This window comes from Typopeltis vanoorti, chromosome 5 (genome assembly GCF_054136105.1).
Source record: "Typopeltis vanoorti isolate ZY-2024b chromosome 5, IOZ_Tvanoo_1.0, whole genome shotgun sequence".
Lineage (NCBI taxonomy): Eukaryota > Metazoa > Arthropoda > Arachnida > Uropygi > Thelyphonidae > Typopeltis > Typopeltis vanoorti.
Genome location: NC_143553.1, coordinates 101,792,167 through 101,804,556, shown reverse-complemented (window position 1 = coordinate 101,804,556; position 12,390 = coordinate 101,792,167). Strand labels below are relative to the sequence as shown.

General features: G+C 37.0%; 1 protein-coding gene across 1 annotated transcript in view; it reads left to right on the top strand.

The window, feature by feature from the left end:
• The window catches only part of LOC150106696 (amidophosphoribosyltransferase-like), a 277,965-nt gene that overhangs the window by 182,347 nt on the left and 83,228 nt on the right, over nucleotides 1–12,390 (top strand). Inside the window, exon 4 of the mRNA XM_090392649.1 lies at nucleotides 4,149–4,379. Coding sequence (XP_090248775.1) covers nucleotides 4,149–4,379 — 231 coding nt within the window. The remainder of the gene's footprint in view (nucleotides 1–4,148; nucleotides 4,380–12,390) is intronic.

Here is a 12,390-nt window from a genome sequence, read left to right as displayed (position 1 = left end):
AAGGGAAAGCATGGTGGTGGAGCCCTGCTTATGATAAATGAAGACGTATGTCCTCTAAGAGTGGAGGCTTTGGAGGGCAGTGACACTAATGATTTTGAAAGCATATGGTGTGAGGTAGAGGTGGGCGAGACAGGATATTCAGTGAGGTATTGCTACAAACCAAGGAGCATAGAGGGTGGGGACCAGGAGATGTTTAGACAGTTTAACTTGGCAAGTGCAAGAAGAATGATTGTTATGGGAGATTTTAACTACAGCAGTATAAATTGGGAGAGGAAGATGCATGTAGCAATAAGGGAATGGAATTTCTAGAATTCTTGAGGGACAAATATCTTAGGCAACATGTAATAGAGGGAACAAGAGGTTCAAGAGTTTTGGATATGGTCATAGCATCAGAAGAGTTGAAATAACTGAGATGACATCTCTCCCACTAGTTGGAGAGAGTGACCATGTGGTTTTGACTTGGAAGATGAATAGACGTGCAGGAGTGTCAAAGAGATGGGAATGTATGTGGAATTATAAGGCAGGTGATTATAATAGTCTTAGATATCAACTTGGGGAAGTTTCATGGAGGGAGGAATTGGAAGGATGGGATATTATTTGTGCTTGGGAAATTGTGAAGGAATATTTATTAGTAGCAATGGTGAGCTGTATTACATGAGTGAAGAAGAGGACACAATTTGGTGTAAAATAGATGACAAATAATATTAAACAAGAACTGCATGTGAAAAAGTGGCTATGGAAGAGATATAAGGAGACAGGTGAAGAGCAGATGCATGAAGAATATAAGACACATGCCAGGAGAGTGAGTAATATGGTAAAGAAGGAGAAACTGGAATATGAGAAGAGATTGGCCCTAAGATCCAAAGAAAATCCTAGGTAATTTTTTAGCAATGGGGCCAGTAGGAGAAGAAATGATTGTGGAAGAATGACATTGTGGAATAAAAATGGGAATAGAGTGACTGATGCAGAGGACATAGTGGAATTGTTCAATGAACAATATTAGAGTATTTCATCCTGTAGGAGTAAATTTTAATACTAGAGGGATAGGCAGGTTCATGATTTAGAGGTGCAGGAGGAGAGTGTGTTCCAAATACCGAGTACTCTGGATGTCAGTAAAGCTGTGGGACTGGATGGTATTTCACCATGAGTTTTGAGAGAATGTGCTAAAGAACTGACATCTCCTTTGACCTGGCTTTTCAATGAAAGTCTGGCTATGGGAAAGGTGCCCAGGGAATGGAGGGAAGGTAAGATAGTGGCATTGCATGAAGGCGGTAGTTTCTAATTATAGGACAGTTTGTGTGTCATCAGTAGTTGTTAAGATCTTGGAGAAATTAGTGAGGGACTGTATACAGCATTCAGCAGATGACAGGAATGTTATCTGTGAGAGTCAACATGGATTTGTGTGTGGGGGCTCTTGTTTTAGTAATATGCTAGCCTTTTATAATAAAGTTACAAGTGCAGTAGATGAGGGAAAGGCATATACTGCCATTTTCTTGGATTTAGCGAAGGCATTTGACAGGGTGCCATGTGATAAGCTGATATTTAAGTTGCAGCACATGGGTTTGGATGTCAGGTTGGTCAACTGAATTCATGATTGGCTGTCCGATAGGTATCAGAGAGTTGTTTATGGTGGGGCAGTTTCAAGGAGGCAGAAGTTTACGTGGGGGTCCAACAGGGCTCAATACTGTGAGCTATATTGTTTATTCCTTATACAGTGACATTGTTAGTGGATTGCAGGGGGATATTCAGTTGTTTGTGGATAATGTGAAGCTGGGAAGGGTTATTAATAATAGTGCAGATGTGGTAGCCCTGCAAGAGGATTTGAATAAGCTAGACAGATGGGCAGATGAATGGGGATATCGGTTTAATGCAGTAAAACGTAAAGTCTTTAGGTTTGGGACACATCGATGGGACCCTGCATACTCTACTGGAGGAAGTAGGGGAGAATAGAGATCTGGGGTTGATGATTGATAGAAATCTGAAATTTAGAGGACATATTGCAAAGGTGGTGAAGGTAATACAGAGGATTGCTGCAATAATGAGAAGGATGTTGACCTGCAGAGATAAAAGAGTTATCATTCCGTTGTATAAGACTGTGATCAGACTACACTTAGACTATTGTTCTCAGATTTGGTCCCGAGGATTTGAAGGGGATAAATTAACTATGGAAAGGGTACAAAGGCAGATAACAACGATGGTTTCAGGACTGCAATATTAGTTATGAGGATAGACTGAGGGAATATTGACTGCAGAGGTTGGTTGATAGAAGAAGGAGAGGTGATATGATTAAGACCTTTAAACTGTTGAGAGGTGCTTACAGAGTTGAGACTCTAAAGTTCTTTTGCTTGGTTGAACAGCGGGAAGGAGTGATGACAAGGGGCCACCCTGGAAGTTACGAAAGGAAGCTATTAGCAAGAGTGTTAGGTGTGGTTTCTTTGCATGGAGGGTGGTTGAACCGTGGAATGCATTGCCTGATAGAGTGGTGAGGGCGATAACGGTCAATGAGTTTAAGGAGTGGTATGATAGACTTTGTGTTTCTTAGGGGGGAACCTCCCCTCGATGAGTCTTGACAGACTTTATGTTCTTAGGAAGGACCTCCCAAGATGAGTCTTTTGACTCCATGGAGGCCTGAATAATAATGATAATAATAATATTTTTGCATTTTAAAAATAATCCAGTTGATATCACAAAAAATATTTTATAACATAAAATATTTTGTGACATTAAACTCATTCACTGGGGAAAAAAATAAATCTTGTTGTTGATTCAGTTATTAGAATTCTTTCATACTAATTAAAATGTTTTATTCTTGTGCACAGTGATCTCACTCAGTTAGCAGTCCCGCTTATAGAGGGCAGCACCCATAAATCACAAAGGGGATTAAAATGTGATTAACTTTTTTGATTATTCATTTCTGCATTTTATTTTTCTCAGGGAACATTTGGGAAATTAATCATGGAAAAGTTCACACCCCAGCGATGAACCAAAATTGTGCAACTTTCTTTTAAAAATCAGCACATTTTTGGCTAGCAGATAATTTTGCAAAGATCTGAAATTAATTGGCCGTCATGTTCTTCAGATCTGATGGCTCTTGACTTCTTCCTATGGAGATTACCTGAAGGAAAAGGTGTATGTGTACAATCCCCAGACATTGCAACAGCTGAAGGAGAACATTTGTGCAGAAATTAGGGCACTGCAGCCAGAAACATTAACAGCTATCATGGTCATAAATCATGCCGTAGAAAGGGCTCATCTTTGTGAAACTGTAAATATAAGACATTTATGATGCGGTGTTTTATAACAAATAAAAAAAATCTCTAGGTCCTGTACCTCATCATAATAAAAAAAGAATGATTGATGATGATTGGTTTCCTTTCATCCATACGTATGGTAGGGGCAGCTACTACCATACTAGGGAAGTGACTATGAGCAAGGTGGCTTCCTGTTGCTTTCCTTGCCATACTATATCCTGTCGCTGTATCCTGTGTGTTCACAGGTCCGGTTTGACTGTTTGTGGGATGAAAAACCCCAGGATAAACTGGGGAAAAAACCCTATTGTCCACGCCCAAGACTGGCTAACTTGGCTATGGCCGAGGAAGAGCCTTTTGCTCCTCATATCTCTGACAGGAATCGAACCGACAACACTCATTCTCCAGGCATATGGTTGCAAAGCACACAGCCTCTAGGCTAACCGTGTGGACTTAAAAAAAGAATAAAAATAATTTATAAATAAAAAAGTTATTAAATGTCATGACTTATGGGCCATCCTGTAGAAGGATATGCATCCCAGTCACCTCACTTCTACGGTCTGGCATTTCCTAAAGTTATATTAGAAAATTGTTACCTTTCATAGAACACACACACAATTACAGACAAAAAATACTGTTTGTGCTAGTGATGGTGTTAATGGTAGTTGTGTGTAGTAGGAGAATTAAGTAGCAGGGATGACGATTAGGTAAGTGTAGATTAGAGTGGAGTAGAATTGCCTTACTGCAATGAGTGATTGGACTCCTTGGAGGTGTCATGTAATAATAAGAATAATAAAAGCAGGGGTCTAGTGTAATAACTGTCTTTTGTCATTTGCTCTCATGCAGTGTTAAATCACAATAAATATGATAAATGTATATATAAGATTTTCTTTATTCTAGATAACAAAGATTGTGATCAAGAATGTGATGGCTTTGTTGTATCATCGGAATCATGTTCCTTTCCATCAGTATCAGCAAGACTGATGAGAGAAGTTGAACCTGGTGAAATTGTAGAAATAACAAAACATGGTATTCGCTCAATTTCGATAATAGAAAGAAAAGAAGCAAAATTACCTGCATTCTGTATATTTGAATATGTTTATTTTGCACGGCCTGACAGTGTTATGGAAGGTGGGCATCTTCAAAATTATACCACTATAATTTATCCATGTATTAGCAACTTATGACAATAGTTAATTAAGATACATATATATATATATATATATATATATATATGAGGGTGGTCTGAAAAGTTCTCGGCCTAACAATGACAAAACGAATTTATAATTTCAAAATTATTTTTATTTTTCAACATAATCTCCCTTAAGACTAATACATTTATTCCAGTGATGCTCCAGCACCATTATTCCATCCCTGTAGTGGTTCTCAGTAAGATCTGCAAAATACCCCTCTACAGCTGCAATCATCTCTTGATTCAAAGAAAAACACTGACCAGCGAGGAAGAGTTTTAGTTTTGGGAAGAGATAGAAGTCAGAGGGAGCCAAATCTGGAGAATAGGGTGGATGGTCCAACAATTCATAGTGCAGATCCTTTAATTTTCCCATTGCCAAAACACTTTTGTGGGCAGGTGCATTGTAATGATGAAAGATGATTTTTTTTTCTTCTGCAAATCGAGTGTCTTTTCTCACAAATTTTTTCGTCTAGTCTACTTAAAAGATCAGAATAATGTTCCCCAGTTATTGTTTTATCCTTTTCAAGATAATTAATAAACAAAATGCCTTTAGCATCCCAAAACACCGATGCCATGATCTTTCCTGCTGATGGAACTGACTTTGTCTCCTTTGGCACTGAACAACCGGCTGCTGTCCACTGTTTTGACTGATGTTTGGATTCTGGTGTGTAATGATGAATCCAAGTCTCATCCATAGTAATAAATCGACGCAAAAAATTAGTTTTATTCTTGTTAAAATGCTCCAAGCACTGTTCAGAGATTTTCATGCAAGTACTTTTTCATCTGCTGTGAGCAAGCGCAGCACCCATCTTGCACAAAGCTTTTTCATTTGCAATTCTTCATGCAAATTATATCCTACACATTCTTTTGAAATGCCTATAGTGTCAGCAATTTCATGCACTTTGACTCACCAGTCATCCAATACCATATCATGCACTTGATCATGGATTTCTGGTGTTGTTACACTTTTTGGACATCCTTCATGTATATCATCTACAAGGCTGGTACGGCCATGTTTAAACTCGGCAGCCCGTTTCTTAATTGTTGAAAACGAAGGAGAAGAGTGCCCATAAACTTTTATGAACTTCGAATGAATTTCTTTTGTCATTAAACCTTCTTTTGCAAAGAATTTTATAAATGCACTATACTCAGTTTTATCCATTTCAAGGGATATAGACAACACTTTTGCTTAAAATAGCTGTATAAAACAAACTACTTGATAGAATGAGTTACAGTTTCATGTGGATGCTTATGACAGATGTACCAACTTAGAAAAAAAAAATCTTCCTGATAGTTTTGCCAGCTATGGTCGAGGCCGAGAACTTTTCAGATCATCCTCGTATATAGTAATTTCAAAATTAATTTAAATACAAAAAATGTTTATTTTGTAATAAGTCCATAGTATAAATTAAATTATTAAATGTTTATGGAAATATTTTTATTTATGTTTTGGATTTTATTTTGATAAGATGGAAGATATCCTGTCGATTGATATTTGTTTTCATAAAAATGAAATATAAACTTATAATGGAAGGAGGGAAAAGCCAACAAAGAATGATTTTGAAGTATCGATTACTAAATGATAACTGTTAGAAAAAAATTAAATAGAAAATGAAAGAACACTTTTATAAAATTGTGAAAATAATTATTATATCAAAATCAAATATATAATGTTATGAAATTGATGGGTTTTTTTCCCCCTCTTGCTCTATGGAATGCCTTGAAATGAAAAGATTAAACATTATGGGTCATTTTAAAAAGAAAAATTTATAAATCCACTAATGCCTTTTATTCCCTAAAGGGAATAGTTAGAGCTTCATTAGTCTTAACTAACTTCTCAAACACATGTAGGCAACCAGTTTCCACCATTCAAGCCTTCACTGATAATGAACCCAAGCTATCTGTGAATAAACTTTTTAGAGAGAGAGAGAGAGGGTACAGCAGGCAACTGCTGCAATCTTGTAACCTTAAAGTTGGTATTATTATCTGTAATGGTGCACATTAATTATCTGCACATTTAAAAGTCCATCACTTGGACCATTGTATAAGGGTGGTAGTAGAATGATCAGGTCAAACTATAGACTAGTTTATATTTCATCAGTAGTTAAGATTTTGGAGAAATGGAGGTTGAAGTCCCATTGTAGCCCATGCATGTCATAAGAGGTGACTTAAATGGGAACCCAGTGCCTAGGGGGTGTATAGGTGGGCCACCCTGCCTCCAGGGGGACCCAAATTTGGAGGCCTGGTCCTCCATGTGGAGGGTTTGGCAATGGGCTAACAACCCATTCCTGTAAAAAAATCTCTTGTTAAGAAAGCTAAACAATTGAAATTGCAAGCTAAAACACATAAAGAGTTGTAAAGCTAGAAAAAGAAGAAGAAGCAACTACTGATGAAATACAAACTAGTCTATAGTTTGACACAATCATTCTACTACCAAAAAAATTCTACTACTACTACCAAAGTTGAAGGGGATGCTTAAGGGACAAAGCTGAATAACTAGGAGGAGACCTCCACATGCCTTTTGGGGAATGCAGAGAACTTATCAGGACTTCTGACTTGATGTCCAATCCTCACCTTCTCATGGTGCACCCTGTTGAATGAGATGGGCTGGCAATTTGGGATTTAGCTGGCCAAATTGTATTCTTATTGACTTAAACCATAATTCAAAATGATGGAATTTCATTCTGGCTGGGATGTCACCTGGTTAAACAAGGCCCCCGCTGTTTTCGTCAGGGAACTAGGACAAACACCACAAAGTCAGCTATTGGAACAACCACAAACCCAACTCAGCATGAGCAGAGATCAAGAGTGGCACCACCAACATAAATAAGTATAAATGGAAAAAAAAAAAAATGGAACTAGCAGAAGAACTGGATAAGTACCAGATCAACATAATAGGTGTTACCAAAACAAAGAAGACAAAAACAGGTAAGACAAACAACAAATACAAGATGTTATATTCAGAAAATAAGAATCAGGGAAAAGGAGTAGCTATAATATTAAACACTAAATATGAAGAACATTGGCAGATAGTATCATGCAGAGTGATATAGGCTAATATCAGAATGGGGAACCGGACAATAAGAATTATTTGTGATTATGATCTCATAGAAGATTCTACCAAGGAAAAATTTGAGAAGTTTTTCAAGGCATTAAAGAAGGCAGCTGACAAAATGAAAAAAGAAAAGTTGGTCCTTGCTGGAGATCTAAACAGCAGAGTAGGAAATGATTACAAGGCATATAAGAATGTTTTGGGAAAATTGGGAGAAAAGAGCAAAGCTAATCATAATGGTAAGTACCTGCTAGATTTCTGCTCAGGACATGGACTAGTTTTTACTAACAGCATGTTCTGTAATAAAAATGTACACAAATTCACATGGAGGGAAGATGCAAAGAATGTGAAAAGTGTCTCATTGAATATGATATTGTCGACAGTGATGGTTTACCACTGGTTCAGGACACAAGAGTATACAGAGGATTTGAAATAGGAAGCGATCATCATTTAGTGTTGAGCAGATAAAATTGAATTCATATTGAAAAGAAGGGCATGTAAGAAAGTTCTGAAATGAATCAAAGTTGAATAGCTATCAGATGTGATCTGTAGACTCAAATACGCATACATTATTCAAGAAAATATGTAAGAGTTTGAAAACAAGAACCAAACCTTGGAGATTAGTGGCAAACTCTAAAGAAAACTTTGATTGTTGATTCAGTCAGCGTGGCATGTGGTGAGGTAACATGCAAGGATAGAAAAATCAACTCCATGATACACTTGGGAAGTTAAAGAGCAGCGAAAGAAAAGAAGAAAGCATAGCTAAAGTTCATGGCAAGTAAGTCACCTTGTGATCTTACGGAATACAGAGTAAAATGTAAGAAAGCAAAGCATTGTGTAAAATTAGTTAAACAGAAGTCACAAGAAGACTTTGGTAAGAACATAGAAAATAAATATCAGAAAGGTAGTAAAATATTCTGAAGGATATTGAAAATGCTCGCAAATGGAGGAAAGAGTACTGTAAAAGGAATTACAGATAATAAAGGGGGACATGAAAACTGAGGATAAAGATATTCTTGATGTATGGAATAATTACTTTGAAAGATTACTAAATGAAATGAGCAGTGACAGCATGGTAGTAGAAAACACTGAATAGGAATGCTATCTTCGAATAAATATCTGTACTTGAAGTAGAAAAACCTATCACAAACCTGAAATGTGGAAAGGCAGTTGAATTAGATGATATTCTACCAGAAATGCTAAAATATTTTATTATTATTATTATGGGATATTCCAAGGAGTCCTTAGACTCATCGAGGGAGGCACTAAACATCCTGTCAAGAACTATCCATCATTTGCGCAGTAACTATCATACTTTGCTTTGAATTTATTCACAGTCATTGCACCCACAACAGACTCTGGCAAATTATTCCACTCATTCACCACTATCCAAGCAAAAAAACCTAGTTCTAACACCCTTTCTATCTATACTCTTACTCAGTTTCCATGGATGGCCCCTAGTTCTCTCACCACCAGACCTGTTCTGAAAAAGTTTCTCTGAATAAGTCTTGTTTAAAACCCCTCAGTAATTTGTGGCTCAATCACATCATCCCTTCTCTGCCTGTCAACCAGTTTCTCTAACCCACAAATCTTCAACCTGTTCTCGTAAGGTTCATTCCATAGATCTTCTACCATCTAGGTCACTTGCCTCTGGATCATCTCCACCTCCTCCTCATCGCCAAGAAACCCTGGTGCCCAGACCTTCACGCAGTAGTCAAGATGGGGTCTTATCAAGGCTTGATGAAGAGGAACAATAACCTGCTTGTCTCTGCTCATCAAAGTATTCTTCGGTAACCAAGTAATCTGATGAGCTGCTTTAGCCACTTTTGCTATGTTCCCCTTAAACTTTAACTCCTTATCCACTAACTCTCCCAAGTGTCTAGCTTCATCAATTTCCTGGAGTACAGTTCCACCAATGTGGTATACAGCTGGTAAACTTTTCACCCCAAAATGCATAACCTTACACTTTGCCTGTACAAATTACTGACCAATCAGTACATCAGGAGTTGTTGTCAAAGTATTGGAGAAGTTAGCCAAAAGTAAAATATAGGAATGGATACATGGAAATGTATCCATTGTCTACTGACATCCATTCTTCTTTGCGCAGTCTGCCAATCTATCCAAATCATCCTGCAAAATTTTGATATAATCTGTATTAACTATTGCTCTACCCATTGCATCATCAGCAAACAACTGAACAGCTCCTCTCAGATCCCTTCCTATATCATTAATGTACAAATTAAACAGTAGCAGTCCAAGAACAGAACCCTGTGGCACGCCACTAGTCACAGGCTTTCTTTGGGACTCTACTCCCGAATAAACTACTCTCTGTTGGAAGTTTATTTTTCACTTGGTTAGACTATAATAAATTGTTGCACTTATCTCAGTCCTGAAGATATTTTTAGACACAAACTTTGTTTGCTTACACTTGGATAAAGGATTAAACTAAATTTATTATAGTCTAACCAAGTAAAAAATGAACTTCTGATATCTTTCTCTAAATCCAGAGTAATTCAATAATAAGGTGGTACACCTGTTGGCAACTCCTATAGTAAATATGATCTCTCCTATTGCTTCTGCCACGTTTGGATCTGCCTCCCACTGACGAGACCTCAATAAAGGTTGAAACCTGTCTGGGTAGTAGCCCTTCCCTTAATGCATAGCAGTATACATGTCCCCAAGGAGATGTGCTTTGCATTATGGAAGATACTGAGACAAGGAGTGATGAGAGCTTGGTCCACCTTGGCTCGGAGTTGCCTGGTGTTGCACTACCTTACCTCAGTTCTGAAGATATTTTTATATCCGTCCTGTGTGCTGCTTGTAATCCTTAAGTTGTGATGTGTGTTTCTGTATAATCCATGATCACACGGATGTTGATGTCTGCATGAGATGGATTCAGTGTGCTCAGGTGCATATTCTTGCAAGCGACCATACGAAATACAGAATTTCACTAAACAGGATGCCGGCAGCTATCCTCCTCACCAGCAGAGCTGAGCCTCACCATGAAGTCACTTTGCGTAACTTTTGTTTCATCCCTGATTTTGTCCGATTTTGGAAACGGATTAATCTGAGACTGTAGTCCAAATAAATAATACGATATAATTATGTTACTACTTAAGTTTTAAAAGAGGTATACCGTGAGTAGACATATCGATACAAAATTAATAACGGAAAAAAACTCACGTACAAAGATTATTTAATAGTATAATTTTTGCCTGTGTGTCACAAGCATCTTCAGTACATTAAGCTCAAATTAAACAATAATTGACAATTCCAAAAAGCGCCACCTAAGTAGCTGGTGTAAGATAACTAAAAAGGTCAATAACTTTCCTAAAAGAAAAAAAAAAAATCAATACAATAAAAAGTTAGGAAAGATTAGCTGAAATTAAGCAGATAAAAATCCTATGTTGTTATATAGCCAGTAAATGAAACAGTAAATGATAAAAATTTTGAGATTTTGTAAGTGGGGCAACCTATACAATCTACGACTGGTCTTTATGTTCATAAACCAGGCATTCCGTTAAGACCAGTCGTAGATTGTATAGGTTGCCCCACTTACAAAATCTCAAAATTTTTATCAAATTTACTCTCCTCTTCAATTAGAAGAACTGATACTTATATAAAAAATACTTTGGATTTCAAAAATAAAATTTCAGATCTTCATTTGGACGTTTCTGATATCATGATCAGTTTAGATGTTGTTCTTTATTTACAAATGTGCCTCTTTCGGAAACTATTGAATTACTACAACAGGAATTTCCTTCAGACATTGTAAATGTATTTGATTTTGTAATAAATTCTGGTTATTTTTCCTTTAAAAATAAGTTGTATCAACAAATTGAAGGAACAGCAATGGGTAATCCTCTTTCTCCTGCTATCTCCAATTTCTTTATGGAACATTTTGAACAACGTATCTTTGACATTTCTCCCAGACCTACTCATTGGTTCAGATATGTCGATGACATTTTTGCTGTATGGAATGGCTCTTCTGATGAACTTCAACAATTTCTCACTTAGTTAAACGCATTTCATCCTAGGATCAAGTTTACCCTAGAAGTAGAACCAAATAAGCAGTTAGCCTTTTTAGCTCTTCTAATTCTTCGCCAACCAGTCTCATCATCATCCCAGTCAAAAGGCAGGAACTATTAAAACACTGGTTCATCGGGCCCACTCCTTTTGTTCTTCAGACGATCTTTTACAGAAAGAACTACAATATATAACTTCTTCCTTTCTAGCTAATGTTTATAAGAATTGCTTCATTAAAAGAACTTTGAGTAATTTTAATATGTCTTCCTCTTCAAACACAGAAGAAATAACGCGCATTACTATCCCTTATGTACAAGGCATCAGTGAACGTATAGCAAAAGTTTTAAAACCACTGAATATTTTTGTTGCCTTTCGACCGTTTAGAAAAATCTCCACCTTTCTCACTTCTCCTAAGGACAAGCTTCCACATCTTAATCATCCAGGTGTCTACCAGATTCCGTGCTCTTGTGGATAATCTTATTTCAGACAAACGGGAAGATCTGCCTCTATTCGGCTAGAAGAACACCAATCTTATATTGAATACTTTAAACCTGAAAAGTCTGGACTTGCAGAACATGCCATCTTCACTAGACACAGATCATTGGAAAAAGACAAGAGTTCTTCACAAAAGTCAGTTTCTCATGGAACGCCTTTACAAAGAAACATGTGAAACTCTTAAGTATAAAGAGCTAATAAGCTTCATTTCGGCAATGAAAACATTACTTAAATTAAGGGGATATTAAATCCCACATAGTTTTAAAACCGAATAAGAAACTCATAGATTGGAATCAGAGAGTTTCTTGCCGAATATAGTAAACTATAAAGTATCGGCGACACTAGCGTTAGCCAATGCAAGTGATCCTAGTACGTAG